General features: G+C 40.1%; 1 protein-coding gene across 6 annotated transcripts in view; it reads right to left on the reverse strand.

Annotated features, from left to right (window-relative positions):
* Positions 1-249: 249 nt before the first annotated feature.
* tead3b (TEA domain family member 3 b) overlaps positions 250-12624 on the reverse strand; it is a 150140-nt gene continuing 137765 nt past the window's right edge. For all 6 annotated transcript variants that reach the window (XM_062038115.1, XM_062038112.1, XM_062038110.1 and 3 more), the window contains 4 exons: positions 9379-9552; positions 8109-8252; positions 7895-8047; positions 250-4644 (listed from right to left, as the gene is read on the reverse strand). In XM_062038115.1, coding sequence (XP_061894099.1) covers positions 4531-4644; positions 7895-8047; positions 8109-8252; positions 9379-9552 — 585 coding nt within the window. In that variant the 3' untranslated portion in view covers positions 250-4530. The remainder of the gene's footprint in view (positions 4645-7894; positions 8048-8108; positions 8253-9378; positions 9553-12624) is intronic.

The raw sequence follows: 12624 nt of genomic DNA on the forward strand, positions 1-12624 counted from the left end.
TATGAGCTAGCTAATAAAATCTGAAGTAGGACCTTAGGTTCAATAAATGTTATTTTAAGGGAAAATGTGGAGCAGAAATAATTGAGTCAACTAAATATCATGTCGTGAGTTCAAAGTGGACAAATACGATCACACACTATGCGTTTGAGCAGCTTCCGGTTCCTTTCCGCTTCCGGGGCATTGTGGGATATGTAGTTCCATGACAGCCCACGATAACAGTTCATTGTGCGTCAATATCAGAGGGTTTTTATTTGTTTGCCATAAAACGTGTTACTAACGCGTAACTTTAATAGGATATACTTTATTTATCCCCCAATGGGATGAGAATGATGAGGTTGTAGTACACATGCAAAAAGTCCACACAAAAAAATTGTGTTAAAGACATTTTTTTTTTTTTATTTAATTATGAGCAAGCTAATAAAATCTGAATTAGGACCTCAGGTTCAAGACATGTTATTTGAAGGGAAAATGTGCAGCAGAAATAATTGTCATGAGTTGAAAGTGGACAAATCCATCCGTCTATTTTCTACCGCTTGTCTCTTTCGGGGTCGCTGGAGCCTATCTCAGCTGTAATCGGGTGGAAGGCGGTGTACACCCTGGACAAGTCGCCACCTCATCACAGGGCCAACACAGATAGAAAACATTCACACACTAGGGACCATTTAGTGTTGCCAATCAACCTATCCCCATTTTGGAGGTGGGAGCGGCCTATCCCCAGGTGCATGTCTTTGGAGGTGGGAGGGGCTTATCCCCAGGTGCATGTCTTTGGCGGTGGGAGGAGCCTATCCCTGGGTGCGTGTCTTTGGAGGTGGGAGGGGCCTATCCCCAGGTGCGTGTCTTTGGAGGTGGGAGGGGCCTATCCCCAGGTGCATGTCTTTGGAGGTGGGAGGGGCCCATCCCCGGGTGCATATGTCTTTGGAGGTGGGAGGGGCCTATCCCCAGGTGCATGTCCTTGGAGGTGAGAGGGGCCTATCCCCAGGTGCATGTCTTTGGAGGTGGGAGGGGCCTATACCCCGGGTGCATATGTCTTTGGAGGTGGGAGGGGCCTATCCCCAGGTGCATGTCTTTGGCGGTGGGAGGAGCCTATCCCCGGGTGCATGTCTTTGGAGGTGGGAGGGGCTTATCCCCAGCTGCATGTCTTTGGAGGTGGGAGGGGCCTATCCTTGGGTGCATGTCTTTGGAGGTGGGAGGGAACCCACAGTCGCTGGGAGAACATGCAAACTCCACACAGAAAGATCCCGAGCGCAGGATCGAACCCAGGACCTCCGTATTGTGAGGCAAGACGCACTAACCCCTCTACCGCCGTGCTGCCCGTGGACAAATCCAATCAGACTATTTAAAGGGGACAATGGCCCCCCAAAAGGCACCATGTGTCTTTTATTGTTCGATACATTGTTTGATTACATAGTCCAACCTCTATTTGGAAGTATAAAATTGCAACTCACAATCGTAACAAAGTAAACCACCTTCAACCAAAAAGGAAAACAACAACAACAACAACAACAAGAAGAGCGTCCCACACCATTTTGCAAAGCATACATCATCATCATCATCATCATCAGGGTCAAAGTCACACGTTATTCTCAGTGAAGCGCAAACACTGAAGGTCAAAAGAGAAGAAAGTGGAAACACAAAAGTGATATAAAAGAAAGAATAGTCCAAGTGGCGGCTGAGAGGACTCCAGCCAAAGAGCCCGCAGGATTCAACATCTGCTGGTCCAGCCCATAAATAAGAATCCAGCACTGAAGCTTCTCTTGTCCACCCAAGACTTCACAGCTTGCAGTTTCTTTTTGAAACAAAAGATTTGGTGTCCTCTGTGCTGGGATCCCACACAAAGAGGAGTCTCCTTTGGGAAGTGTTGACTCACAGTACAGACAATTCTTTGTCACGTGCGCTACATTAGTCACAGACATAAAAACACCTCCACGAGGCCAGCAAGAGCCTCTTTTCCACACTTTTTATTCACCTGGGGGATTTCCACCAAAGTACCTGCGGGGGGAGGGGATTCATACGGCAGCATTCCAGGTTGGGTCTCGTGTAAGGGGTAGAGGGGGGGGGTCATCATTGTGCAAAAGCTGTGGTAAAAGGTCAAATTGCCATTAAAGTTATTTTAAGAAATGCAATGCTCAAAGTGTGGCCTGCTGCATATTTGGTTACGACTCATTTTGAAAATACTACTACAAAATAAGAGTAACACAAACCTTTTTTTCTTACAAATTAAACATTAAATTTTTCACATCGAATATTTCACTTTGAAATTTTTTTGGGGGGGGAAATATTGCATATTTTGTGTTTTCTGCAACAAAAAAGGGTAATACATAAGAAAAGTGTCATTTTAAAGTCATTGAATAGATCTGAAGTGGATTAATAGGTGCTAAAGAAGTGTTGAAAGTAAATAAAACAAAATATGACTTATCTTTAACACTTTAAGGACTGGGACCCTTTTGGGTCCCCGGCACCTTTAACACAAGTGGAGGGTATACTGTAAAATAAATATTTAGTTGGTTTTGAAAGTGAAAAATATCAATTTACCCCCAAAAAAGTTTGGACAACTTGGCAACTAAAATTGACCGTGCACTGCCAATTTGTCACGTTTCACGTGTCAGGTAAACCGCAACAAACCGGGCCGTGTGAATCCCCTTCCTGCTGTAAAAGTGGGGTGTGTCTTTTCACAATCCTAGGCCTGAAAACTTTCCTGGAAATGTCGGTGGAAAAGGAGCTCTGCTTCTAGAAGAAACATTTGTAAGACCAGAAGTACCAGAACAAAATGCTGATGCAGCTCACCTATGAGACTTAAACATGCTTTCTTTCATGGAAGGATAACTGAGAGGAGTGTTCATAGGTGACATGTGAGGGTTTTGAGTGTTCATAGGTGACATGTGAGGGCTTCGAGTGTTCATAGGTAACATGTGAGAGCTTTGATTGTTCATAGGTGACATGTGAGGGTTTTGAGTGTTCATAGGTGACATGTGAGGGTTTTGAGTGTTCATAGGTGACATGTGAGGGCTTTGCGTGTTCATAGGTGACATGTGAGGGCTTTGATTGTTCATAGGTGACATGTGAGGGCTTTGAGTGTTCACATGTGATATGTGAGGGTTTTGAGTGTTCATAGGTGACATGTGAGGGCTTTGATTGTTCATAGGTGACATGTGAGGATTTTGGTTGTTCATAGGTGACATGTGAGGGTTTTGAGTGTTAATAGGTGACATGTGAGGGCTTTGATTGTTCATAGGTGACATGTGAGGGCTTTGATTGTTCATAGGTGACATGTGAGGGTTTTGATTGTTCATAGGTGACACGTGAGGGCTTTGATTGTTCATAGGTGACATGTGAGGGTTTTGAGTGTTCATGTAGGTGACATGTGAGGGTTTTGAGTGTTCATAGGTGACATGTGAGGGTTTTGAGTGTTCATAGGTGACACGTGAGGGCTTTGATTGTTCATAGGTGACATGTGAGGGTTTTGAGTGTTCATGTAGGTGACATGTGAGGGGTTTGAGTGTTCATGTAGGTGACATGTGAGGGGTTTGAGTGTTCATAGGTGACATGTGAGGGTTTTGAGTGTCCATGTAGGTGACATGTGAGGGCTTTGAGTGTTCATAGGTGACACGTGAGGGTTTTGAGTGTTCATATAGGTGACATGTGAGGGTTTTGAGTGTTCATGTAGGTGACATGTGAGGGTTTTGATTGTTCATAGGTGACACGTGAGGGCTTTGATTGTTCATAGGTGACATGTGAGGGTTTTGAGTGTTCATGTAGGTGACATGTGAGGGGTTTGAGTGTTCATAGGTGACATGTGAGGGTTTTGAGTGTCCATGTAGGTGACATGTGAGGGCTTTGAGTGTTCATAGGTGACACGTGAGGGTGTTGATTGTTCATATAGGTGACATGCAAGGGCTTTGAGTGTTTATTTAGGTGACGTGAAGGTTTTGAGTGTTCATATAGGTGACCTGCGAGGGCTTTGAGTGTTCATGTAGGTGACATGTGAGGGTTTTGAGTGTTCATAGGTGACATGTGAGGGTTTTGAGTGTTCATAGGTGACATGTGAGGGTTTTGAGTGTTCATAAGTGACATGTGGGGGCGTTGAGTGTTCGTAGGTGACATGTGAGGGCTTTGAGTGTTCGTAGGTGACATGTGAGGGCTTTGATTGTTCATAGGTGACATGTGAGGGTGTTATGTGACCATGATGTGCTGGTGTACACAATACAAGAGGTAGTACAAAAGGCAATCAAGAGTGGCAGGCGTCTTTGGAGAAGAAAAAAGGCACTTTGTCGTTCCTCACACAAGCTACTGCAAACACCACTGCTCTGCCCCCCGTGGTCCTGTTCCTTGTTCTCGCTGCCAGGAGCCCCGTCAGAAGAGTCTTCTCCTTCGCTTTGACACCTGCTCCTTCCTTCAACAGTCAATCACGTTCCTCCGCTGTACTGGTCTGATCAATGTTTTTATTCCTTGTGTGTGTGTGTGTGTGTGTGTGTGTGTGTGTGTGTGTGTGAATGTCCTGGTGGTGTTGTGCCACAAGAGGTGGTGCTGGTGTCAGTCCTTCACCAGTCTGTAGACGTGGTACTGAGCGCCGTGCTCGCTGGTGGACACCTCGAAGACGAAGGCTATGCACAGCAGCGTCTCCTCCGTGTCACGGTTGGTCACCACCTGCAGCACATGGAGATGCCATCACATGGAGATGCCATCACATGGCGATGTCATCACATGGAGATGCCATCACATGGGGATACCATCACGTGACAAGCGATGTAAACATGCATGATGGATCTTTTTTTCGGCCTTAAATCAGAAGTGCAAATGTTGACTGCACTCAGTCTCACAGGAAGGACATCAGGTTGCATTTAAGCAATAAGAACATGTTGTTATGTCACAGCCTTATTACAAACCCCGTTTTCATATGAGTTGGGAAATTGTGTTAGATGTAAATATAAACGGAATACAATGATTTGCAAATAATTTTCAACCCATATTCAGTTGAATATGCTACAAAGACAACATATTTGATGTTCAAACTGATAAACATTTTTTTTTGTTGCAAATAATCATTAACTTTAGAATTTGATGCCAGCAACACGTGACAAAGAAGTTGGGAAAGGTGGCAATACATACTGATAAAGTTGAAGAATGCTCATCAAACACTTATTTGGAACATCCCACAGGTGAGCAGGCTAATTGGGAACAGGTGGGTGCCATGATTGGGTATAAAAACAGCTTCCCAAAAAATGCTCAGTCTTTCACAAGAAAGGATGGGGCGAGGTACACCTCTTTGTCCACAACTGCGTGAGCAAATAGTCAAACAGTTTAAGAACAACGTTTCTCAAAGTGCTATTGCAAGAAATTTAGGGATTTCAACATCTACGCTCCATAATATCATCAAAAGGTTCAGAGAATCTGGAGAAATCACTGCACGTAAGCAGCATGGCCAGAAACCAACATTGAATGACCGTGACTTTCGATCCCTCAGACGGCACTGTATCAAAAACCGACATCAATCTCTAAAGGATATCACCACATGAGCTCAGGAACACTTCAGAAAACCACTGTCACTAAATACAGTTGGTCGCTACATCTGTAAGTGCAAGTTAAAACTCTACTATACAAAGCGAAAGCTATTTATCAACAACACCCAGAAACGCCGCCGGCTTCTCTGGGCCCGAGATCATCTAAGATGGACTCATGCAAAGTGGAAAAGTGTTCTGTGTCTGACGAGTCCACATTTCAAATTGTTTTTGGAAATATTCGACATTGTGTCATCCAGACCAAAGGGGAAGGGAACCATGCAGACTGTTATCGACGCAAAGTTCAAAAGCCAGCATGTGTGATGGTATGGGGGTGTATTAGTGCCCAAGACATGGGTAACTTACACATCTGTGAAGGCACCATTAATGCTGAAAGGTACATACAGGTTTTGGAACAACATATGCTGCCATCCAAGCAACGTTACCATGGACGCCCCTGCTTATTTCAGCAAGACAATGCCAAGCCACATTCAGCACGTTTTACAACAGCGTGGCTTCGTAAAAAAAGAGTGCGGGTACTTTCCTGGCCCGCCTGCAGTCCAGACCTGTCTCCCATTGAAAATGTGTGGCGCATTATGAAGCGTAAAATACGACAGCAGAGACCCCGGACTGTTGAACGACTGAAGCTCTACATAAAACAAGAATGGGAAATAATTCCACTTTCAAAGCTTCAACAATTAGTTTCCTCAGTTCCCAATCGTTTATTGAGTGTTCTTAAAGGCCTACTGAAAGCCACTACTACCGACCACGCAGTCTGATAGTTTATATATCAATGATGAAATCTTAACATTGCAACACATGCCAATACGGCCGGGTTAACTTATAAAGTGCAATTTTAAATTTCCCGCTAAACTTCCGGTTGAAAACGTCTATTGTATGATGACGTATGCGCGTGACGACACGGAGTGAACGGAAGTATTGGTACCCCATTGAATCCAATACAAAAAAGCTCTGTTTTCATCGCAAAATTCCACAGTATTCTGGACATCTGTGTTGGTGAATCTTTTGCAATTTGTTTAATGAACAATGAAGACTGCAAAGAAGAAAGCTGTAGGTGGGATCGGTGTATTAGCGGTTGGCTGCAGCAACACAACCAGGAGGACTTTGACTTGGATAGCAGACGCGCTATCCGACGCTAGCCGCCGACCGCATCGGTGATCGGGTGAAGTCCTTCGTCGCTCCGTCGATCGCTGGAACGCAGGTGAGCACGGGTGTTGATGAGCAGATGAGGGCTGGCTGGCGTAGGTGGATAGCTAATGTTTTTAGCATAGCTCTGTGAGGTCCCGTTGCTAAGTTAGCTTCAATGGCGTCGTTAGCAACAGCATTGTTAAGCTTCGCCAGGCTGGAAAGCATTAACCGTGTATTTACATGTCCATGGTTTAATAGTATTGTTGATCTTCTGTCTATCCTTGCAGTCAGGGGTTTATTTATTTTGTTTCTATCTGCAGTTAAGCCCGATGCTATCACGTTAGCTCGTAGCTAAAGTGCTTCGCCGATGTATTGTCGTGGAGATAAAAGTCACTGTGAATGTCCATTTCGCGTTCTCGACTCTCATTTTCAAGAGGATATAGTATCCCAGGTGGTTTAAAATACAAATCCGTGATCCACAATAGAAAAAGGAGAGAGTGTGGAATCCAATGAGCCAGCTTGTACCTAAGTTACAGTCAGAGCGAAAAAAGATATGTCCTGCACTGCACTCTAGTCCTTCACTCTCACGTACCTCATCTACGAATCTTTCATCCTGGCTCAAATTAATGGGGTAATCGTCGCTTTCTCAGTCCGAATCGCTCTCGCTGCTGGTGTAAACAATGGGGAAATGTGAGGAGCCTTTCAACCTGTGACGTCACGCTACTTCCGGTACAGGCAAGGCTTTTTTTATCAGCGACCAAAAGTTGCGAACTTTATCGTCGATGTTCTCTACTAAATCCTTTCAGCAAAAATATGGCAATATCGCAAAATGATCAAGTATGACACATAGAATGGATCTGCTATCCCCGTTTAAATTAAAAAAAAATTCATTTCAGTAGGCCTTTAAAAGGAAAGGCCATGTAACACAGTGGTGAACATGCCCTTTCCCAACTACTTTGGCACGTGTTGCAGCCATGAAATTCTAAGTTAATTATTATTTGCAAAAAAAAAATTAAGTTTATGAGTTTGAACATCAAATATGTTGTCTTTGTAGCATATTCAACTGAATATGGGTTGAAAATGATTTGCAAATATTTGTATTCCGTTTATATTTACATCTAACACAATTTCCCAACTCATATGGAAACGGGGTTTGTACTTTTCAGGCAGGTGTTGACTGTGTCAGTGTTGTTAGTGATGGATGTATGGATGGATGTTAGTGATGGATGGATGTGTGGATGGATGAGTACCTGCAGGATGGTGAAGTTTTCCAGCACACTGTTCATCATGTACTTCTCAGGCAGGTGTTTGAGCTTATGGATGAAGTTGATCATGTACTCGCACATGGGTGAGCGGTGGATCCTGTACACACACTTGCCTCCCTCCAGCCGGGCGTACTCCGTCTACGGGGGGGGGAGAAGTCATCACCACCTGACGAAGGAGGAGGAGGGGGCGTGTCCTTACCTCCACCTTCTCCACCACCTGCTTGCCGAAGGAGCAGACCTTGGTGGAGACGGTGATGGTCATGTTGTCCATGCTGCTGTACTGGCTGCTCACACCATAGAAGGAGCCTGGACCGTCCTGCATGCCGCTGCTGTTCAGGTCCGCCTGCACACACACACTTTCACTTTCACTTCATCAATTACATGCATCACATGTGTACACTTGTTTCATTAGAGCACTTTAGAAAAGGAGGAGGAAGAAGCAGAGCTTATTTAATCCTACCCCTTTTCATACAATAGCACTTGTATCCCATTTCCTTCTTCTCTGGAACACAACAGTGAATACATAATAAATCATGTACCATAGTAAGTAAACACATATTAAATACATAAATAATATACCATAGCAAGTAAACAAATATCAAATACATAAATAATAAATAAATAATATACCATAGTAAGTAAACAAATATTAAATACATAAATAATAAATAAATGATATACCATAGTAAGTAAACAAATATTAAATACATAAATAATAAATAAATAATATACCATAGTAAGTAAACAAATATTAAATACATAAATAATAAATAATATACCACAGTAAGTAAACAAATATTAAATACATAAATAATATACCACAGTAAGTAAACAAATATTAAATACATAAATAATAAATAAATAATATACCATAGTAAGTAAACAAATATTAAATACATAAATAATCTTTATGTAAAAAAAAGGTTGAAGATGTTGATCCTAATTCTAGTTGTGTGTACTTAGTGAAGACTTGTAGTTTGAACAGTCTCTTAAAGTCAATCATATTGCAGCTTTCTTTCATTTCTTTACTTCATCCATTCCATCATTTCATTCCACATACTGATATACTAAAGCTTTTAAGTCTTGTACGTGCATACACATCTTTTACATGACATTAACATGATATTTCTCCTCCTTAGTTGAGAACAATTGTTCTACATTCTTGGCTAGCAGGTTATAGTTTGCATCATTTTACATGTTTGCTAGAATTTTAATATTTGTGATTGAATAATTAAATGTTCTCTATATCCAAATTGATGTTTTATTATAACTCATTTTTGTTGTAACACACTTAGTGAATAAGTCTACTTTAGTCATGATGTCATCATATTTCTATATAAGACATAACTGACCAGTTCAACAATACTGCCATGAAAATGCTAACCCTGATGGTTTTGGTGACAAGAACGGTGATATAAACCAGTACATGGTTACATTCCCACCTACCAGGCAATGAGTCGAGTACGTACCCAAAATTTAACGAGGAAGAAAGCGTTCTGGGGGCCTTTCTCGTAGAGCTCCTTGAGGCCGCCCTTCTTCTCAGGGAACTTGTCGTAGATCTGCCGGATGTCCACGGCCTCTAGGAGGGGGTCGCTGTAGGACGGGTTGGTCTGTCCTATGTGGACAAACAGGTGCTTGCTGTACTGCACACACAAGAGAGCACACTGACCGTCAACAACTGCACGCATGAAGGAACACGTCATACCAGAGTGTGCCACCACTGCAAAATAAAAGCCGCCACACCTTAAAAATGAGTTTATTTCCCCATGAAAACATATTTAAGTAACATATTGGAGTAGTATACCAGTACTAGTATAGCATCACCGTACTAATGAATAAAAAACTGTACTATACTCTGTTTGAAAAGTACCTGTTCCCCAGGTGACATTGCTGCTTTTAGGAGCATGTTGGGCAGCACACACACACAGAGTACTTACAAGGAGACACAGTGTGTAAACAGGAAAGGGAGAATGGACGCATTTTGGTGTAAAAAGTCAAGATAAAGGTGAAGTTAACATCAGCTAACGTCCATCCGCAGTGTTTTAGCTACTTCTAAATCACTAATCCTGGTCTCCAGGGCGACAAATAATGTAAGTTTCTTACAAGTAGCATTATCACTGGAGGAGGAGGAATAGCTAAACATGCTTCATTACACACCGTAGGAGGATAAAATAGCTCACCGGCATCACAATGTAAACAAACGCCATAAGTGGATCTACACCTGACATCCACTGTAATGATACCAAGTACTAGAGCGTATCTACTATGATTACATTGATATTTTTTTATTGTCTTTTTTTAAATTTCATATGATGTTTATAAAGTCAGTAAATATGTCCCTGGACACATGAGGACTTTGAATATGACCAATGTATGATCCTGTAACTACTTGGTATCGGATCCATACCTAAATGTGTGGTATCATCCAAAACTAATGTCAAGTATCAAAGAAGAGAAGAATAAGTGATTATTACATTTTAACAGAAGTGTAGATAGAACATGTTAAAACAGAAAATAAGCAGATATTAACAGTAAATGAACAAGTAGATGAATAATCCATTTTTTACAGTTTGTCCCTCATAATGTGTACAAAATAATAGGTGTATAAATGACACAATATGTTACTGCATACGTCAGCAGACTAATTAGGAGTCTTTGTTTGTTTACTTACTACTAAAAGACAAGTTGTCTAGTATGTTGACTATTTTATTTAAGGACTAAATGACAATAATAAACATATGTTTCATGTACACTAACATTTGTTGTTACAATAAAGACAATAAGGACATTTTTTGTGCTCCCCTTTATTTAGAAAAGTATTGAAATACATTTTGGTACCGGTACCAAAATATTGGTATGGAGACAACACTATATTGGATAGACATAGCCTATTCTTTAAGTATTGACTAGTCTAGACTAGACTAGACTGGACTGGACTAGACTAGATAAGACACTCTAATGTATGTGACATAGAGTGGAACCTCAATTTGAGAACCCCTCTCTATGTGAACATTTCTATTTACAAACTTCAACATCAAGTAAAAAATTCATGCGCCTGCAGGCAAGAAAGCAGGGCAAAACCTTCTTCTGGAGGCGGAGCTTCCACTTACTTCACTTCTCAAAAGCAGGTGTGCTTTTCCTTTGTTTTTTTTGACAGGTTTTGTCCATTTTGCAAACACAATAAGAGTCCCAAAACCTCACCAGACCAGTGGAGTTTAAAAACAAGACTATTTGATGGCACTCACCAGCATGACCACACCACGGTCAGTACGTTTTAATTGTGTGTGCTACGCCGCCATCTTGTGGACGAGTTCGCTCACTGCAGCTGCTTCAGTGCCCTTCTGTTTAGACTGAGCTTTAAACCGGAAGTAAAAGTGCCGTTTCAACTTCTAGCCGTCCATATCGTTTCTACTCGTATATATTCTTCATTCATCACTCCAAGCAACGTTTGTAAGTTTTACAATATAACTAAAACTATTCTTACTTACTAAAGTGTCCCGTGTGTGATGTGTGTAGGAGTGTTTTCATGCATATCTCTACATGCTATCATAATGTAAACAAGCTAGCATAGTTAGCATTAGCTAATATGCTCACACGTTTACAAGTAGTAGTAAGTAGTAGTAAGTAGTAAGTAAACACACAAAGACTCCTAATTAGTAACATATTGTGTCATTTTATTTTGTCATCTACTTGTTCATTTACTGTTAATATCTGCTTATTTTCTGTTTTAACATGTTCTATATCTACACTTCTGTTAAAATGTAAAAATCACTGATTCTTCTCTTCTTTGATACTTGACATTGGTTTTGGATGATACCAAATATTTAGGTATCGATCTGATACCAAGTAGTTACAGGATCAATTTTTACCAATACAACAGAACTACATAGCATATATATATATATATATATATATATATATATATATATATATATATATATATATATATATATATATATATATATATATATATATATATATATATATATATATATATATATATATAATCATACCAGTATTCAGTAAACAGTCGCAATAGCGCCCCATAAAACATAATTCTCAATGTCAAAGAACGACTTTTAAATCAGATGTTTACTAATGTATATTATTCATGTTTACTGATGTATATTATTCATGTTTACTAATGTATATTATTCATGTTTACTGATGTATATTATTCATGTTTACTAATGCATATAATTCATGTTTACTAATGTATATTATTCATGTTTACTGATGTATATTATTCATGTTTACTGATGTATACTATTCATGTTTACTGATGTATATTATTCATGTTTACTGATGTCTATTATTCTTGTTTACTAATGTATATTATTCATGTTTACTAATGTATATTATTCATGTTTACTGATGTATATTATTCATGTTTACTAATGTATATTATTCATGTTTACTGATGTATATTATTCATGTTTACTAATGTATATAATTCATGTTTACTAATGTATATTATTCATGTTTACTGATGTATATTATTCATGTTTACTGATGTATACTATTCATGTTTACTGATGTATATTATTCATGTTTACTGATGTCTATTATTCTTGTTTACTAATGTATATTATTCATGTTTACTGATGCATATTATTCATGTTTACTGATGTATATTTTTCATGTTTACTAATGTATATTATTCATGTTTACTGATGTATATTATTCATGTTTAATAATGTATATTATTCATGTTT

The sequence above is a fragment of the Entelurus aequoreus genome, linkage group LG26 (assembly GCF_033978785.1).
Source record: "Entelurus aequoreus isolate RoL-2023_Sb linkage group LG26, RoL_Eaeq_v1.1, whole genome shotgun sequence".
NCBI lineage: Eukaryota > Metazoa > Chordata > Actinopteri > Syngnathiformes > Syngnathidae > Entelurus > Entelurus aequoreus.